This window comes from Giraffa tippelskirchi, chromosome 9, assembly GCF_054371585.1.
Source record: "Giraffa tippelskirchi isolate mGirTip1 chromosome 9, T2T-mGirTip1v1.2.pri, whole genome shotgun sequence".
Taxonomy (NCBI): domain Eukaryota; kingdom Metazoa; phylum Chordata; class Mammalia; order Artiodactyla; family Giraffidae; genus Giraffa; species Giraffa tippelskirchi.
Window position 1 is genome coordinate 44,436,381 of NC_137283.1, and position 18,772 is coordinate 44,455,152.

An 18,772-nucleotide genomic window follows, 5' to 3' on the forward strand; every position below is an offset into this window, starting at 1 on the left:
TTCATGCCACGCAATGGGAAGACAACCAGGAATAAGACACAGGTCTTACCCCTGAGGAACCACAAGTCCACCAGCAGGGACAGGAAAGAATGAGGCAGAGAGGGAAGAGCTGGCTGGGCCAGGCACACTGTCTCTCATTACCTGAGCAGAAGGCTATCTTCTTCATGATCAGCCCAAACAAAAAGAAAAATACTCTTCCAGGCTTCTTGGACCAATTCAGAAGCTTTCTGAAAACCAGGTTAACAACACTAGCAACAAGTTATCTGCTGCATAGCAATTTCATCAATTACTTTACTTGAGAATATTTGCAAATAGAACAATGCAGGGTAGACCTTTTGAAAAAATTGCCTAGTACTTTTTTTCTTCTGTTTGCAAATACCAACCCTGTCCTTTAGGGAAATATTCTTCACCCTTTGCATATACAATGTTTCATTGACTGTTAACTTCTCCCACCCTGCACATGTGGCTGGGCATCCAACCCAGGCTGTGCCAACCATAGATAGCCCTTCACAAACATACACACACACACTCACTCACTCTCTGCCCAGGTCACACTGATTGGTTTATTAATTAGACACATGGACTCAAAGTAGGCTATTTGGGGACTTTCCATTTTTCCATCTGGAGTGAATAAGAAAAACTCTCTACACTGCTTTGTGTGTGGTTTTAGGAATGTAAGCCTGATAGCCATGTCCCCTCTTCACAGAGAAGTAATTGAGAAAATAAAGTCAACCCAGAAAGATGAGGAGAGATGAGTGTGTGTGTGTGTGTGTGTGTGTGTGTGTGTGTGTAATGAGGGAAAAGCAGAAGGACAGGGAGGGAGGAAGGGGGAAAGGATGGGAAGGTACCAGTCCTAAAAGCCTTCAACCCTAAGATCAACTCCATCCATGCTTTCTTCTATTGGGATAAATTGAGGCAGTAAGTTTTTTCTCTTTGCCCAAAAGGACATGCACTGGATTTGTGACTTTTCAATGACATCTGCTATGTTGCCTTCTTTCACATCTCCATTCAGAGGGTGCTTGCCAGGGCCAGTGGCAGAATTCTCTGTTTATCCTATAGCTGGAGGGCCCTGGTGGTGAGTTCCAAGCCCCAGAGAAAGGAGGTAAGCAGGACTCCTGGCCCTGAGAAGGCATCTGAGTGGGTTAAGGGCAGCAGGCTTGGCAGTTCATTTGAGGGTTGCCAGGTGGTTTTCAGCAGAGCCTCCTGCCAGATCCGCTCAGCCCTGGAGGTTTGGGCTGAAAGAGAAGGTTGTGCACAAGTGGGGAACTCAGTTTGGGAAGAGAATGGCTCCAAGCCAGGAACAAAGGCCATCTCTCCACAAATATCATATTTCTTCTATCCTTTCTCCTATGTTTATATGCTTTTATTTTCTTGTTAAGGTTGATCAGCATATTAACTATGTTAATAGAGTACATCATAAAAATGTATAACATAATACAGAAATACTTGATATATGTGCACATAATTTGTGAGTACACAGCTGCATCTCTTCTGTCTTCCTTCCAACACCTAGTATGACATGAACATGCATTCCAGAAAAAGACACTACCACCATCTAGGGGCACTTAGGGTGAGTTGCAGGCACAGGGTCCTGGGAAATAAACCATTTACAGGCCTTACCAATAAAAATGTATTTAAATTGTAACCAATGTCACTTAGTTTCCCATCAAACTGAAACACAGGTGATGTCAACTATTACTTCTGCCAATAACCTTTGGGGGAAATATGCAGCTGTGTACATCTTTAAATATCAGATGAAACATTTTGAAAGGAGAACCACTGATTCTTTAAAAAAAAAAGTGTCCATGATCTGAGAACCTGATGGGAGTATGCAGGAAAAGGGAGGGTTCTTTCCCACCTGCTTTCTCAAACACGGATTTAACAGAAGGGAACCCAACTCCTTGGTATTCTCTCATTTCTATATGAGCTCAAGTTTACCAATGATCTCAGACTCTCCCAAGGCCATTCTCTGGCTAGCACATAATGGGGGGCAACATGGATGGGGCAGATGCCATCCATGTTCTCCAGTTTTCACACCCCATGGTGAGGGGAGAGCTGGATAGTAAAAAGTTAACAGAATAACACTCTGTACAAATTAGTTGGTGAGATAGCACTAAGGAGAAGATCAGGGAAACACAGATCTAGAAGAGGACACCTGCAGAGTATGTAGATATGTAGAGTCCCTCCCACCTACCCGCTTGCCCCCACTGCACACACAAAAAAGATCCCTGGACCTTTCCACCTTTCCCAGACCAAAAAGGTGCTCTGTATCTACTCCTTTTCAATGTCTGCCTATTTCCCCTCCCCAGAATCTCCCTCTCCTTCTACCATCACAACATCCCTTATCCTTAATATGAACAGAAGTAGCAGGGCAAGAATCTGGTAAGAACCATACTCAGTGATCTGTCTTAAATTTCTGTACTGGGTATACACAGAGGACCTTTTCTTAGGAGAAACATATAGATACTCTTCAGAGGTAAAACATACGTGAAAAGCCATTGAAACATGGAAACGACATCCTACTGGTGTATTTGCAAGCCTGAAAAGGAATCTCAGTATCAACACTGTCTGCTTGGCTAATATTAACATTATCTGACTCTGGTTGTGAATTTTACTCTCATATTACTTAAGACTGCCACAGCTATTAGTGATGGTCATGAAATCTGCTGGCTGTTTCAACAGTGGCTGATTTTAAACAAGAGGATTTACATACATAGGCACAGTTAAAAATTAATTTACTCAATAATCTAAGAAGTCATTTTGAAATGAGAAGGGAGAGCAAGAATAGCTTGCTTCAGCGATAAAACCAAAAGATTCTTAAATCACTACTGGCTCTGTGTGTGTATCTTAAAGTGCTTTCTAAAGAATTTATCTCTTTTTTGTATGACTGAAAATTTTAGTAAAAAGAACATTTCATAAATTCTCACTTACAGAAAACATTATATAAAAAACCATTGAGTAGAATATGCTTGGAATGAATATTAATGTCTTAAAATAAGTAAAACAAATAAATAATAATAATCCTATTTAAATCCCTTTTTGCATAAAGATCAAAATAGTCCTTTATACAAACCATGGTAACATTCTGATATGGAAATGCTATCAGAATAATTTGTTATAGTCTAGGTTAAACATATTCGATTATCAGTATTTTGGATATTTTTTATAACAAGATATTTAGAAAAAGCAGGCATTATTATTTTTAATTGAGTTGATTCTTTCAGTATAAGCAATATGAATTGTCTTTTAAAATACTACTCAGATAATTTGCTTTCCTTTTAAAATCGAGACAAATTAAGAACACCAACCACTGTCTAGACTCCCATTTTGTACTAGCATTTTTCAATATTCTTGCAAAATGCCTGAACCCTAAATAACTTAAGGCATTAAGAAAGTAGCAGTGAAAAATAAGAAAGGAAGAAGCAAACCTTCTAAGTAACATTTCCACCTTGCTTTGCATTTGATTGTCTTAATTGTCATAACTCAGTCCTTGAAATGCTACATAAATGACACAATGCTTTTAGCCAAGACTTTTCCTCTTTTTACAGAATCATTATTACCTTCATCTGAGATCTGGAGATTCTGAATTTCTATGGGGTTCAGTGTATTTTAAGTTGCCTAAATATAAAAGTAAACAGATTTCCCTCTTTGAACTTTACCTGCATCTTGTATGAACTAAACTGTTGAATTTGTTTGTTCTCTTTTTCTCTTTTTAACAACCTGAAGACAACTTTGTGCATGATAATACAAGATACTGTTAGAACATCTGAATGAGAATCTCAAAATAACTTTTTTCTAATAAAGTTGTTGCTACTCAGGAAAATTTTTTTTGTTGTTTCTCCCCCCACCCCACTCCGCCCCAGTGTTTCAAAGATCTAAGTCATTAAGCAGGGACTACATTTTATCGGTAAATATCTAGACAGAGAGGATGCAGTCTTTGACCAGGGACATGTATATAAGCAAACTCATGCACAAGAGAATATTACAGATTAACATATCTGAAAGCTGTCTTAGGGAACTGCTTTACAGTATACAACAGGCTTATTTCAGAAATCTTCAAAATAAGGAAATAGGAATTATTAGGGGCACTGGATTTTGGCCAATATTCATGATCAGCTATGCCATATAACTGAACATCCCCCCCCCCACATACTGTGGCCAAAGATTTGTATTTTTACAAACATGGCTTAGACGTTTCCCAAATGCCTGAAAACACAGCTAACAGTCAGGGCTTCAAGGCTCTGGGACAAAATCTTTCTCCTGTTTAAAGACCCCCTGAAATGCTGCTTCCTCCATAAAACCTTCCCTAACAAAGTGGAAATGGGAACCATATGTTCTCAAACTTCACTTGTTGTTGTTCAGTCGCTCAGTAGTGTCCCACTCTTTGCGACCCCATGGACTGCAGCACATCAGACTTCCCTGTCCTTCACTATCTCCCAGAGTTTGCTCAAGCTTACTGCCACTGAGTTGGTGATGCCATCCAACCATCTTGCCCTCTGTCACCTCCTTCTTCTCCTGCCCTCAATCTTGCCTACCATCAGGGTCTTTTCCAGTGAGTCAGCTCTTCGTATCAAGTGACCAAACTATTGGAGATTCAGTTTCAGCATCACTCCTTCCAATGAATATTTCTGATTTAGGATTAACTGGTTAGATCTCCTTGTTATCCAAGGACTCTCAAGAGTCTTCTCCAGCACAACAATTTGAAAGCATCAGTTCTTTGGCACTCAGCCTTCTTTATGGTCCAACTCTCACATCCGTCCATGACTACTGGAAAAACCATAGCTTTTACTATACAGACCTTTGTTGGCAAAGTAATGCCTCTGCTTTTTAATACGCTGTCTAGGTTTGTCATAGCTTTTCTTCCAAGGAGCAAGCATGTTTTAATTTCATGGCTGCAGTCACAGTCCACAGTGATTTTAGAGCCCAAGAAAATAAAATCTGACACTGCTTCCACTTTCTCTCCACCTATTTGCCATGAAGTGATGGGAACAGATGCCAGGATCTTAGTTTTATGAATGTTGAATTTTAAGACAATTTTTTCACTCTCTTCTTTCACCCTCATCAAAAGACTCTATAGTTCCTCTTTGCTTTCTGCCATTAGGCTGGTATGATATGCATATCTGAGGTTGTTATTATTTTTCCCGGCAATCTTGATTCCAGCTTGTGATTCACCCAGTCCAGCATTTCACATGATGTACTCTGCATGGAAGTTAAATAAGCAGGTTGACAATAGACAGCCTTAATGTACTCTTTTTCTAATTTTGAACCAGCCCATTGTTCAATGTCTTGTTCTAACTATTCCTTCTTGACCTGCATACAGGTTTCTCAGGAAACAGGTATGGTGATCGGGTATTCCCATCTGTTTAAGAAGTTTTCAGTTTGTTGTGATTCATACAGTCAAAGTTTTTCACATAGTCAATGAAGTAGTAGATGTTTTTCTGAAATTCCCTTGCTTTCTCTCTGATCCAATGGATGTTGGCAATTTGGTCTCTGGTTCCTCTGCCTTTTCTAAATCCAGCTTGTACATCTGGATGTTCTCAGTTCACGTACTGTTGAAGCTTAGCTTGAAGGATTTTGAGCATTACCTTCCTAGCATATGAAGTGAGCACAATTGTATGGTAGTTTGTACATTCTTTGGCACTGCCCTTCTTTGGGACTGGAATGAAAACTGATCTTTTACAGTCTGTGGCCACTGCTGAGTTTTCCAAATTTGCTGACATACTGAGTGCAGCACTTTAACAGCATCATCTTTTAGGATTTGAAAAAGTAGAGCTGGAATTCCATCATTTCCAGTAGCTTTGTTTGTAGAAATGCTTCCTAAGTTTCAGTAGACTTCACACTTCAGGATGTCTGGCTCTAAGTGAATGATCACACCATCATGGTTATCTAGGTCATTGTGACCTTTTTCATATAGTTCTTCCATGTATTCTTGCTACCTCTTCTTAATCTCTTCTGCTTCTGTTAGGTCCTTGCCGTTTCTGTCCTTTATTGTGATCATATTTGCATGAAATGTTCCCTTCGTATCTCCAATTTTCTTGAAGAGATCTCCAGTCTCTTCTCTTTTGTTTTCCTCTATTTCTTTGCACTGTTCACTTAAGTAGGCTTTCTTACCCAACTGAACGCAGAGTTCCAGAGAATAGCAAGGAGAGAAAAGAAAGCCTTCAAACTTCACTAGAAAGATAATCATAAAAGCAACCTAAGATACAATCTAAGACCAAATTCGTGCTAACGGTTAACACAGTAAAGTCATTGAACTCCGGGGCTGGAAGCAAAGCTGGGGTTTCTGTACATCCTGTGAATTCTAAGGGCAGAAGCTGGGAATGGTTCCTCTCTTTATCCACAGCATGGCGCATGGAGCCTGGTACATAAGAAGTGCTCAGCAAATAATCCTTGAATGAATTTATTCTAATCCTGACCTTTTATTTATTTTATAAATGAGGCTCAGAGAGGAAAAGGAGTCACTGAGAATTGGTACCAGAATCCGAACACGACTCTGGGCTAGCATTATCTATTTTATATTGTGCATCTTCTACTTGCTCTTGCCACCTTCTCTTAGGGTATCTTGCTTGTGCTAATGAGGTCAAACTTAGACTGTAACCAGGGTCTGGGAGGCTGGTACCTGTGTGTTGTTGCTGCTGATAGGGGCAAAAGTTTTATGATGTCACAGAGGTAAGGGAAAAGGACTTTTAAAAGATAGTTTAGTTGAACACTATGATTTCCTTGGAAAGCAGCATAGAGAGGAGAAATGAGCTACAGAAGCAAATAGGCGTGAATTATCTCTGAACAAGTAACTCAAATTTGTTGAGTCATTTTGTATTTATTCATCCTTCCTTCTATCTATCCATCCACCTATCCACCCAGTCACGTTCTTTTTCCAAACTTGTCTTGCTATTACTGAACATTGCTTTAAACATTTAACATCTATACAGCACTAAATTTAACCGTGGTGAAGTGTCTACAGCCATCTTACAGTTGAATCAATTAAAGATAAAGGGGAAGGTACCTGGCTCTAGGTCACAAAAGGCAGCAGGGTGCAGGTTGGTGCCTTGGCCTACCTGACACTACAGTCCCTGAGCAAATCATTCTTCCCTCAGCCTCCTATTTTCAGGGTACAAAGACAAATGATATGTTTTGCCTTAAGAATCTTGGAGTGTGGTAAAAGAGGCAACCAAGCAACTCATCCCTAAAAGGAGTAACTCCAAGAGCTTGGGGGAGGATTAAATCGAATTATGGATGTAAAGCACCTAATACAGTGCCTGACACATCCAATAAGTGCAACTGATCTCATAACAACCATGCTAGGTTAGGGAGAGAAGTCCTTAAGCTTCTCTGAAATCCATCCACTGCTTTCCCAAACTTGAACTTCATCTATCTCTCCATGCAAATTTCATATACAAAATATACTTAAAAATTTCCCCTTTATCCCATGATATAGATAACATGCTTTAGAAAGTAATTCAAGGTGGTGGTAGTTGTCACTGAAAACATTAAAGAAGGTAGGGAATGATGCACAATGGGAAGGAAATTGTTAGAGAGGAAGGAGGTCAGGAACGAAAGGAGAGATGCTTCAGAAGCACCCAGCCAAATCATCTAATGTGTCCCAGCCCTGGGCAAACATGGATGGGTCCAATCCAAGCACATAGGGTTCATGATTCAGTGAGTGGTTCAATTCCATTAGTCATTTCTGGAAAAAGAAAGTCCATACCATGGCATTAGTCCTTTGCCTGACATTTTTCTACCTCATGAAACTAGGATGGGTTTTCCAAAATCCTTCCAGCTAATTTGAAAAGATAAACATCTAACTTTCTGCTTTTGGACTTCTCAGTAGTTTTGCTGTACATGATTGCACAATTGCTCCAGTTTACCCTAGAGGGTCATTTCAGTTGAATCCTTTGGCATGAGATGTGTGGAAGCTTGCACAGAGCCATCCCTCCAGTTCTCACGGAACTGGGCTGTATTGGGGTTTGTAGTGGATATACACCCATTAATTGGGGGTGTGACCTGGGAATAATGAGACAGGAAAAAGATCAGGTGGCTGAACTATGATCAGATCAACAACTATCTGATTTTAATATAAAAAACTGAAAAGGCAGACCAATTTTCCAACTTTAATATGCATAAACAATAAAAGTAGACAAATTTTGTTGGTGCAAATTAGAATTGTATCAAAAAATTATGCCAAAAAAGTGACAAAAATAAAGGCTATGCCTATGAGTATACACTGCAAGTATATGTTTTCTCTAGAGCAACTCATGAGAATGACCTACTACACCTGCCACTCAGGAAATCCCCTAAAGTGAAGAACTACAGAGTCAGATTAAAATCACTCATGGTGATTCACCACTGATTTAATATAGATTTGACTTGGATTTTCGCTTCTGTTAGGTCCATACCATTTCTGTCCTTTATCGAGCCCATCTTTGCATGAAATGTTCCCTTGGTATCTCTAATTTTCTTGAAGAGATCTCTAGTCTTTCCCATTCTGTTGTTTTTCTCTATTTCTTTGCATTGATCGCTGAGGAAGGCTTTCTTATCTCTCCTTGCTATTATTTGGAACTCTGCATTCAGATGGGAATATCTTTCCTTTTCTCCTTCGCTTTTCGCTTCTCTTCTTTTCACAGCTATGTGTAAGGCCTCCTCAGACAGCCATTTTGCTTTTTTGCATTTCTTTTCCATGGGGATGGTCTTGATCTCTGTCTCCTGTACAATGTCATGAACCTCCGTCCATAGTTCATCAGGCACTCTGTCTAACAGATCTAGTCCCTTAAATCTATTTGTCACTTCCACTGTATAATCATAACGGATTTGATTTAGGTCATACCTGAATGGTCTAGTGGTTATCCCTACTTTCTTCAATTTAAGTCTGAATTTGGCAATAAGGAGTTCATGATCTGAGCCACAGTCCACCCCCGGTCTTGTTTTTGCTGACTGTATAGAGCTTCTCCATCTTTGGCGGCAAAGAATATAATCAATCTGATTTTGGTGTTGACCATTTGGTGATGTCTGTGTGTAGAGTCTAGGTGGCAAGACTACACAGAAGAACTGTACAATAAAAGATCTTCACAACCCAGATAATCACGATGGTGTGATCACTCACCTAGAGCCAGACATCCTGGAATGGGAAGTCAAGTGGGCCTTAGGAAGCATCACTACGAACAAAGCTAGTGGAGGTGATAGAATTCCAGTTGAGCTATTTCAAATCCTGAATGATGATGCTGTGAAAGGGCTGCACTCAATATGCCAGCAAATCTGGGAAACTCAGCAGTGGCCAGAGGAGTGGAAAAGGTCAGTTTTCAATCCACTCTCAAAGAAAGGCAATGCCAAAGAATGCTCAAACTACCGCACAATTGCACTCATCTCACACACTAGTGAAGTAATGCTCAAAATTCTCCAAGCCAGGCTTCAGCAATACGTGAACTGTGAACTACCAGATGTTCAAGCTGGTTTTAGAAAAGGCAAAGAAACCAGAGATCAAATTGCCAACATCCACTGGATCATCAAAAAAGCAGGAGAGTTCCAAAAAAACTTCTATTTCTGCTTTATTGACTATGCCAAAGCCTTTGACTTTGTGGATCACAATAAACTGGAAAATTCTGAAAGAGATGGGAATACCAGACCATCTGACCTGTCTCTTGAGAAACTTGTATGCAGGTCAGGAAGCAACAGTTAGAACTGGACATGGAACAACAGACTGGTTCCAAATAGGAAAAGGAGTACGTCAAGGCTGTATATTGTCACGCTGCTTATGTAACCTATATGCAGAGTACATCATGAGAAACGCTGGGCTGGAAGAAACACAAGATGGAATCAAGACTGCCGGGCGAAATATCAATAACCTCAGATATGCAGATGACACCACCCTTGTGGCAGAAAGAGAAGAGGAACTAAACAGCCTCTTGATGAAAGTAAAAGAGGAGAGTGAAAAAGTTGGCTTAAAGCTCAACATACAGAAAACTAAGATCATGACATCTGGTCTCATCACTTCATGGGAAATAGATGGGGAAACAGCGGAAACAGTGTCAGACTTTATTTTTGGGGGCTCCAAAATCACTGCAGATGGTGATTGCAGCCATGAAATTAAAAGATGCTTACTCCTTGGAAGGAAAGTTATGACCAACCTAGATGGCATATTTAAAAGCAGAGACATGACTTTGCCAACAAAGGTCCGTCTAGTCAAGGCTATGGTTTTTCCAGTGGTCATGTATGGATGTGAGAGTTGTACTATTAAGAAAGCTGAGTGCTGAAGAATTGATGCTTTTTAACTGTGGTGTTGGAGAAGACTCTTGAGAGTCCCTTGGACTACAAGGAGATCCAACCAGTCCATCCTAAAGGAGATCAGCCCTGGGTGTTCACTGGAAGGACTGATGCTGAAGCTCCAATATTTTGGCCACCTGATGTGAAGAGCTGACTCATTGGAAAAGACCCTGATGCTGGGAAAGATCGAGGGCGGGGGGAGAAGGGGACAACAAAGGAGAGATGGTTGGATGGCATCATAAATTTGATGGACATGAGTTTAGGTGGCCTAGGGGAGTTGGTGATGGACAGCGAGGCCTGGTGTGCCACGGTCCATGGGGTCGGAAAGAGTCGGACACGACTGAGCGACTGAACTGAACTGACTTGGATTTATGTTTTGACATAGATTTAGCTTTCAAATTAATCACTAAATCATATTGATTTTGCTTAGTCCTGTGTTGAAATGCTGTTCTTTGGGTGTTCTCTCTCTCTTCCTAGTCCCTCTGAGATAATGGAAACATAGTAACACAATCAGAAAAAAAAAAAGTATTTCTGGCTCATTTTCACACATTCTAGTTTGCTTAATTCTTTACTTCATTAAGCTACTCCATACAGCTGTCCTTTAAATGACATACTTTTCCAGGGTCTTGACCAATAAAGTATAGATTTCTATACTGATTTTTCAGGAAATACATCTTGTATATCGTGATGGATACAGGTGTTCTAAGTCTATCAATAAATACAGGGGTAACCTCAAAATGTCAGCCCAGTTTTGAGTTCAATATCAACTGAGGATCAGTAACAATGACCTATAGAATTGCATCTAGAAGCAAGGACTTCAGAACATCCAGTGTCCATGAATATCCTCTTTAAGATTGTCCTAGGATTAATATGGGTTATGCTGACATTAATGCCACAATATTGCCATTCATCGTTCTTTGTAAAAGAAATTTTCTCAACCCTCTGTCTTCCCTTCTGTATGGAAGGAAGAAAGGTATATAAATTTCTTTGGGGGGAATGTAGGAACAATTTAAAATAAGCTTTAAAATCCCACTGTTTTTATTCAGATGTTTTTTGACTTTCAAAAGGAAAGGCAGTTTCATTTTAGCAATGCTGTGAGTAGAGTTTGCATTGTTTCAGCACCTCAAGAGAATCATATTTTATAGTTGTAATAAAAGACATTCACATCTTAACTAACGGAGGATTTTTTTGAAAGAAGGCTTTAAATTTCTAAGACACTAAAAAGTAAGTCTGGGACTAGAAAGCATTGATATATATATGGGATTTTTAAATCAATTCTCAGTTTTTTACTTTATAATATCTCATCTTTTTTTTTTTTTTTAACACAAATCATACCAGTGTTTCAAAACCATTTCTGCTTTGTTTGTATCGAATGTGTCTCTGTTAAACAAGGTATGGACTAGCATTATCAGTAGTATTTCACTGAGTTAAGCATTCATTGTGGGTGGGCCCTGGTAAGTGCTGCTCATGTACTTCTCTGTTGTCACTTTGTTCTTTTCCTTATTATAAAACAGTACATAAATGCTACAAAAGTTCAAATATATATCCAAATGGGTACAACTTGAATATTTTTTTCCAGATACACAAAAAAAGATACATTATAAGGTTGTTTAAATTTAACAAATCTTTTCCTCTAAATAAGAAATGCAAATAGCATCCTGCTCCCAAAATAGCTCTCTCTGGCCCCCCATTAGCCCATATGGGGCTGCAGCCAGAGCCCCAGTGCACTCTTCTGAGGGTCATCCCACCATCAGGAAGCCATGCACTTTTAATCTGAGGGTTTTGCATTCATTTCTTTATGGTCTCAAATACACAGTTTAACAGGGCAAATGGGAAAGGGACTGACCATGATTCATATAAGGGCTTCCCAGGTGGCTCAGCTAAAGAATGCACCTTCAAAGCAGGAGACACAGGAGACTTGTGTTTCATCCCTGGGTGGGTAACATACCCTGGAGGAGGAAATGGCAACCCACTCCAATATTCTCACCTTGAAAAAGACTCACGTGGCTGTGAACCTTGCTAAGTTTACCTCCTTTCACAGCAACAGGGGCAGCTTCTCTGGAATGCCATAGATACGCTTGTACAGAACTACCACAATGAATAAAATGTTTAGTTCTGTGATCATCATTATGGTGGAACAATATGTTGTAACTGATATTTCCACAGAATCCATCACACTGACCACAGGGGGAGCTAAGGTGATTGGACTTGCTCCAGTTTCTACTTTCCTTGCCTTATTCACAAAATAAATCTACTAATTTAAGTCATAGCTCATTGTACTGCTACCATCTTTCCAACTCTTGAGTTCAGTCAATTTTAACGGCAGCAGCTTGAGAATGCATATAAAAGATGCCTGCATGTGTTCTTATAAGAGTAAATGATGAGGAAGAAAACAGAATTATCAAAACAAAATACAACTTACACAGAAAGCCAGTCAGGTAAAAGCAAATGAGTCATAAACCAGACCCAAAAGTAAATAGTTATCACCTCTCCATTTTGCACTTCATTTGCATCCATTTAGCTGCTTATATAACTGTAATGAAACACTAAAATCACTAGACCTACAGTTCTTTGAAAACAGCAGCTTTGCAAACTTTCAATTTTCTATCTTCAATGACAAGTCAACATTTCAAAGTGCAGAAGTTAAATGAGACAAGGAATGATAAATGATGCTCCACAATTGCTGAAATCTGATTACACTGAGATAAGAGCTGGCCAAATTCCACTTGCATGAGTTTATACCCAAAGAACAAGACGAAAGAAAGGAAGGAAGGAAAGAAGGCTTTAGATAAATGATTGCTTCCATTTATTCCTCCTAAATATAATATAAACGAGGATATAAAGAAAATGCAAATGGATTCAGGATCCCATTTACACTTAGGGGGAGAGATTAATAAAAGAGTCCCATCCCGAAAGAAAAACCAAAAATCGACCCTCGTTTAACAAGCTAATTTATGCACTCCTGAGTCCTCAAAAAAGTTAAGCAGCACAGAATATCACAGCAGGCATAGAACAACAGATCTCAAACCCTGCTGTGTTTGTTCAAGAAGGCAAGTGAAGCTGTTCCTAACAGGAAACAAAACACATGGTCTGGCTATTGAACAGGGATCGTTTGCCGTACTGTATAGCGTGGACTCCATCAATTGCTGTTCCAAACAGGATTAGAGATGTGGTTTTCTTTAACTATGGTTTTAAGAAAAATGCTTATGCCTGCTCTGAATTTTCAAGACTATATTAACTAATATGATGCCAGGCAGGACACAGAGTACCTTCAAAACCTTCAAGACACTGTCTTTGAGAAAACTCCAAATTTGTGTAAAGACAACACAAAATGAAGGGGAAAGGTGCACCTGTGTTGAGAAGTTAATCACATAAAAGCCAAATTTGAAATGCCCCAAAAGTATTTATTTTCTTTTAAGTATTCAAGGCTCCATGTTATAGAGATTAAGTTCATCACACAGTGAACAACTGATGTCTAGTTCCTATAGACAGAACCTACTTAGATGAATATGCAATTTGAAAACTGGACTGTTTTTGTGACTACTGAATATACATTTGCAAACAACTCTGGGCAATTCTGTTATTACTATAAAATGGAACCTCCCAGACATCTTCATAGATGTCAAGAATAATATAAGGGAAAAAATGCAAACTGTTGTACTGTTCTACAAAATATGGACCTTTCTTCATTGCTGAACTCATGAACAATGAATCCAAAGGAGAAAGTGGTTCAATTTTCACCAAAAAGAACAGATTTGTATTGGCCTGAAGGCTTCAGGTCTGTATTGCTACATGTTTTTTAACCGGAACTTCAGAACACTGCCTATGTATTTGGTGAAAATATTTATTGATCAAGTGTGTAACCAGTTAGTATAATATCACTCCTATTTTGTATTAAGGGTTAAAATTTATAGAATCTAGAAATTATCTCAGAGGTGTTTAAGAATCACAGGAAAAATAAAACTTTTTTTTTTTTTTTTTACAAACCATTGTTCTAGAAAAGAGCCAAAAGGGCTAGAATATTTGGAAAACTCTCAAATTATTAGAATCACAAAAATGATAATTTATAGACAACAATCATTAATTACTGCTACACATAAGAGGGATATCCAAATGGGACATTTTTAGTTGTAGATGAGCCAAGAGATTAAAATAAGCATGCTTACAGAGACATAACTATTTAAAATATTTATAGAGAAAACAGTTGCAGATGATTCAAAGAGAGATTCCAACAAAAACACAGGACAAATGTAGACACCATATGGTTCAATGTATGCACTCATGACCTCATGTGAAAAGCCGGCCAAAGACACAGCAGCTGGAGATACCTCCCTTATACCCCCAGAACAACAAACTCTTGGGTTTGGAAGGGACTAATTATAATTATGTACATGGATGAGTGAAATCTATGGGTAATGTCAAAGTCTTCGGGAAGAAATCTCTCAAAACAATTGTTTCTGAAAGCCTTTGCTTTGTTGGGGTTTCAAATCCAGTCTCCCTTTCTTTCTGACTCCATCTAGGCAATTCAGGCAGGTGATACACAGTTTTTAATGAAACAAGAGAAGCATCACATTCTTTTTGGGCTCTTTTGTCATACCTTGACAATTTATTAGCAAGACAATTATTTGAGGGGAACTGATGCTTGTAAGAACTTTCTGCCAAAAGCCTTTGGTGACACTGAGGAGGGGAAGGGAAGGAGCATGAGGGGCAGGGATGCTCATACATAATCTATTGAGACTAGTGGTCCTGAAGGGGAATGCTTTCAATCTGCAATGTGCCTCTCCTCAACCCACCTCATCTTCCAGCCTGGATCCCCAAGGTTTATAGTCAAACTCCTCCAAAGAGCTGAACTGCCCCAAAACTATCCAAAGAGTTCTGAAATCATTTCACACAAGACTCCTCTAATTGTTTGTTGAAAATAAATACCCTTCTCTATCTTAATTGAAAGAAGACAATTGTAGCCACAGTGACGAAGGGAAGGCAAGGTTATTCTTTGTCATGCAGGGCTGCAGAACAAGTCTGCTGGGCAGTGTAACATCTTTGGGACAAAGGAAAAGCCACTGGAGCGTCTTTCTCACTTTTGAACTTTCTATGACCATAAATAATAATGTGCTTCACTTTGCAGGGCATGTGATGTGAGTCAAGATATGATGATAGAAGAAAAGAGTGATGAGCTAAGTGCTACTGAGAACTCATATGGCCCAGCAACATTTGTTATTACCATATTCTGTGCTGGTTTGTTTTGAACTTTGTTTTAAAATTCCATGGCTGATGGCACTTCAAATTCATGAGGAATCTTTTACAACAGAATGCTTTTGTCTACGGATCAGTGGAAATTTGATGAATAAATACCAGTAAGTTGAGGCCAGTCCATTTTTAGACACTGAGTTTAAGTCTCTTTGCAAAGAAATTTCTAATGTGGGCAATTAAGCAAGCATAACCTATCAAAGATGCCAAGCCTTCCAGATAATGTGGAATTCTGACCATATATTTACCCTGGAAGCTCTTGCTCTACTCAAATACTTTAACTTTTAATGAAGTGTTCAGTCCTTTTGTGATGGCACTGAAGTGTAATCAAACATCACCACAAGCCAAGTCACACACTAGCATGTCTTGCCTGTTTAAATATCTCCAGTATATTTGAGTAACTGTGTAATGATTTCTAGGCCTCTGGTTGTCCATATGGTCTGAACAGACTGTCTTTTGTAGAGCAGTTGTGCTATCTCAGTGAGACAAAACCAAATCATCTCTGCTCCAAACTGGAGAGCTTAGGAGGGTCAGATTAAGGTTCATGGTGGTGCCCTAGACCTCAACTCTTGAAACCAACTCACATCACAGCCCCAGAAATTGCTCTGTCGTCTGAAAATCTTGTTTGCATTTGTGAAATACACAGGAACAACACACCAAGCATCATGTGATATGTACTCTGCCACAAGTGTCCTTAGGATGCGGTGGCAAGCCATGGATGATACAACAAAGCCAGCACTGCAACCACACGGGATCTTTCTCAGCAAACATTCTACATGGCGGCGCCACGTCCTCTCAGACAGATAATGAGGACCAGTGAAAGGGTCTGACTGTTGGCAAGAACTCTGCTCTGATGCTCTCTGGGTGGTATGGGTATTGAGACAAGCAAAGTAGCTGTTGATTTTTCAATTAATGAAATTTAAGGGGAATATTAGGGATTTGGCTTAAGAGCTCAGAAACTAAAATGATTATTGGGCCTTACTAATTATTCACATTATCTCCCTAGGAAAGTATCCCAGGGACAATCTGGAATGTTATGTCGGAAGGAATGTGACAAACTTACTTTTCACCTATTATTTGAGAATTCTTAGCAAAATGGTTGAGCATAGATTTATCCTCAAACCACTGGCCACCAAAGGGCTCTCTGGTGGGATTCAGTTGGCAAAGGGCTAGTGAATAGTCAAGTCTGTGGGTCTTTCTGCTCCTATCCAACTTCAGGCTCCTGAAGTCCTAAGAGGAAAACCGTTTCACTGGTCATGAACAACACCGAACGCACAAGACCGTGGAGGCATGCATGATTCGTGAGTTCTGGGGATGAGTGGAATGTGATGGAAAGAGTTTTACCTTTTGTGCCTGAGGGAGCTGAAAAATAAGGAGAAAAAAAAAATCATTATATGAGAAATGAAGATTAACTGTAAAACTTCATTTGTCTGTCATTGGCAAATGGAAGGACCAAAATGGGGAGAAAAAGAGGAAAATAACAACCAAAGCCAAGTCATTTCCCCTATAAAGTTATGGTGTTAATTATTTCACCTGCTACCTTAATTCACAGTGTCAACAGATCATCTGTGACTTTGACAGTGCATGCACTGGATAGTTTTTGGTAGCCTTCTGCAAGCTGGACTGGTGATCAAAAGCACTATGAAGACCCAGTTCCTTCTTCCTGTATGCCAACAGTTCCCCATTGCTGAGGACTGTCCGGAGACATGTGGGGCTGCCAAAACTTGGGGCAGGGGAGGGAGTAAGAGCTACTGGCCTCTGGTGGGTAGAGACCAGGGATTCTGCTAAACTTCCTAGAATGCACAGAACAGCCCTCACCACCATATGTAGTAGACACTGCCCATATGTCTACTGTGCCAGAGTTGAGAAGCTCTGCTGTACATAGAGGCAAGATCATTTGAAGAATGTTGTTTAATTTAAAGTCAGTTTTTCTTGCTTTGTAGCACAGTAACTGTTCCCTTTATTGCTGGTTAAGGAAGCATGCACAAGAATTCATGCATATGAAATAAGGCTGATACTCTAAGAACAATGAAAAGGCAGTCAGTCAATAAACAATATAAGACATAATAGCTATGCCAATGGCACAGGGAAGGGACTGAGATTATATAGGTATGTGGAAAAAGATTGAATATTTATGAGACATATTTATCTATTTTTCTACAGTGAGACTATTAAGCTGTGGTTTAGTGTCATGGTGTTTGTAATTGCCATTACAGCGTGCAGTGTTTCGAAAAGCAATTTTCTAATCTGAAATGGAATTAACATCATCCATACATTAAATACCAAATGTAAGAATTACATCATTTTTAAGTCTTTTCATAGAGACTAACATTTATCAAGTGTGAACTTGTCAGCTGGCACAGTGTTAAGGCCTTTATTTGCATCACCCCCCTAAATCACAATAACCCAATACTAGGTACTCTTTATTAACCTCATTTTACAGATGAGAAATGCAATGACGTTTTAGACATTATGTAATTATATGATGTTCCATAGAAAATAAATTTCAGGGTGGGGTTATCTGACTTTCAGTCAGTTCAGTTGCTCAGTCATGTCCAACTCTTTGCAACCCCAAGTACTGCAGCACACCAGGCTTCCCTGTCCATTTGACTTTAGAATGTACAAATTCAATTCAACTCACATATTAATACATGTAAACCCATGGCTGATTCATGTCAATGAATGGCAAAAGCTACTACAATATTGTAAAGTAATTAGCTCCCAACTAAAATGAACAAATTTATTTAAAAAAATAAAAAAATATATAAATAAAAATCCTACCTCATAAAAAAAAAAAAAAAAAGGCCACAAACACTTGGGAATTATGACAACAAACTCTGTGTCTCTTGAGTTTGTAACACTGGACTGCCAGAATATGAAAGATAACTAAACCAGGCATCCTATGGGCTGAAACTCCTGCCTTTCCCATTTTTTTCTCCCTGTGAAGAATACTCTCTCTTCACAGACACTAAGACTGGGGCTTTCTTGAATCCATCATAAGGACCTGCCCTGTGGATGGAGCCACATAAAAGATTAAAGGGATAAACTCAAACCAACAAGGTGTCTTGTATCCCAGAGACTGCTCCAGAATGGTCCAGAGAAGTCCACAAAAGGCAGACCCCAACCTCCCAACAATCAATTTCCAAGCACTTTTATGCTGAAAGGTCTCTCAATTTAAGAAGATAGAAATACAAGCATGATTTCTTGATTCCTTCCTCCTACTTATAGCTGCCACTGTTAAAAAGGAAGCTCACATGGTTCTCCAGCACTT

General features: G+C 39.3%; 1 protein-coding gene across 2 annotated transcripts in view; it reads right to left on the reverse strand.

Moving 5' to 3' along the window:
* The window catches only part of CACNA2D3 (calcium voltage-gated channel auxiliary subunit alpha2delta 3), an 871,068-nt gene that overhangs the window by 229,210 nt on the left and 623,086 nt on the right, over positions 1-18,772 (reverse strand). The window contains exon 15 of one of the 2 annotated variants that reach the window (XM_081524871.1): positions 16,846-16,863. The exons of the other annotated variant lie outside the window; for it this stretch is intronic. Within the exon in view, the coding sequence (XP_081380997.1) occupies positions 16,846-16,863 (18 nt within the window). The remainder of the gene's footprint in view (positions 1-16,845; positions 16,864-18,772) is intronic. 2 annotated transcript variants of the gene reach the window in all.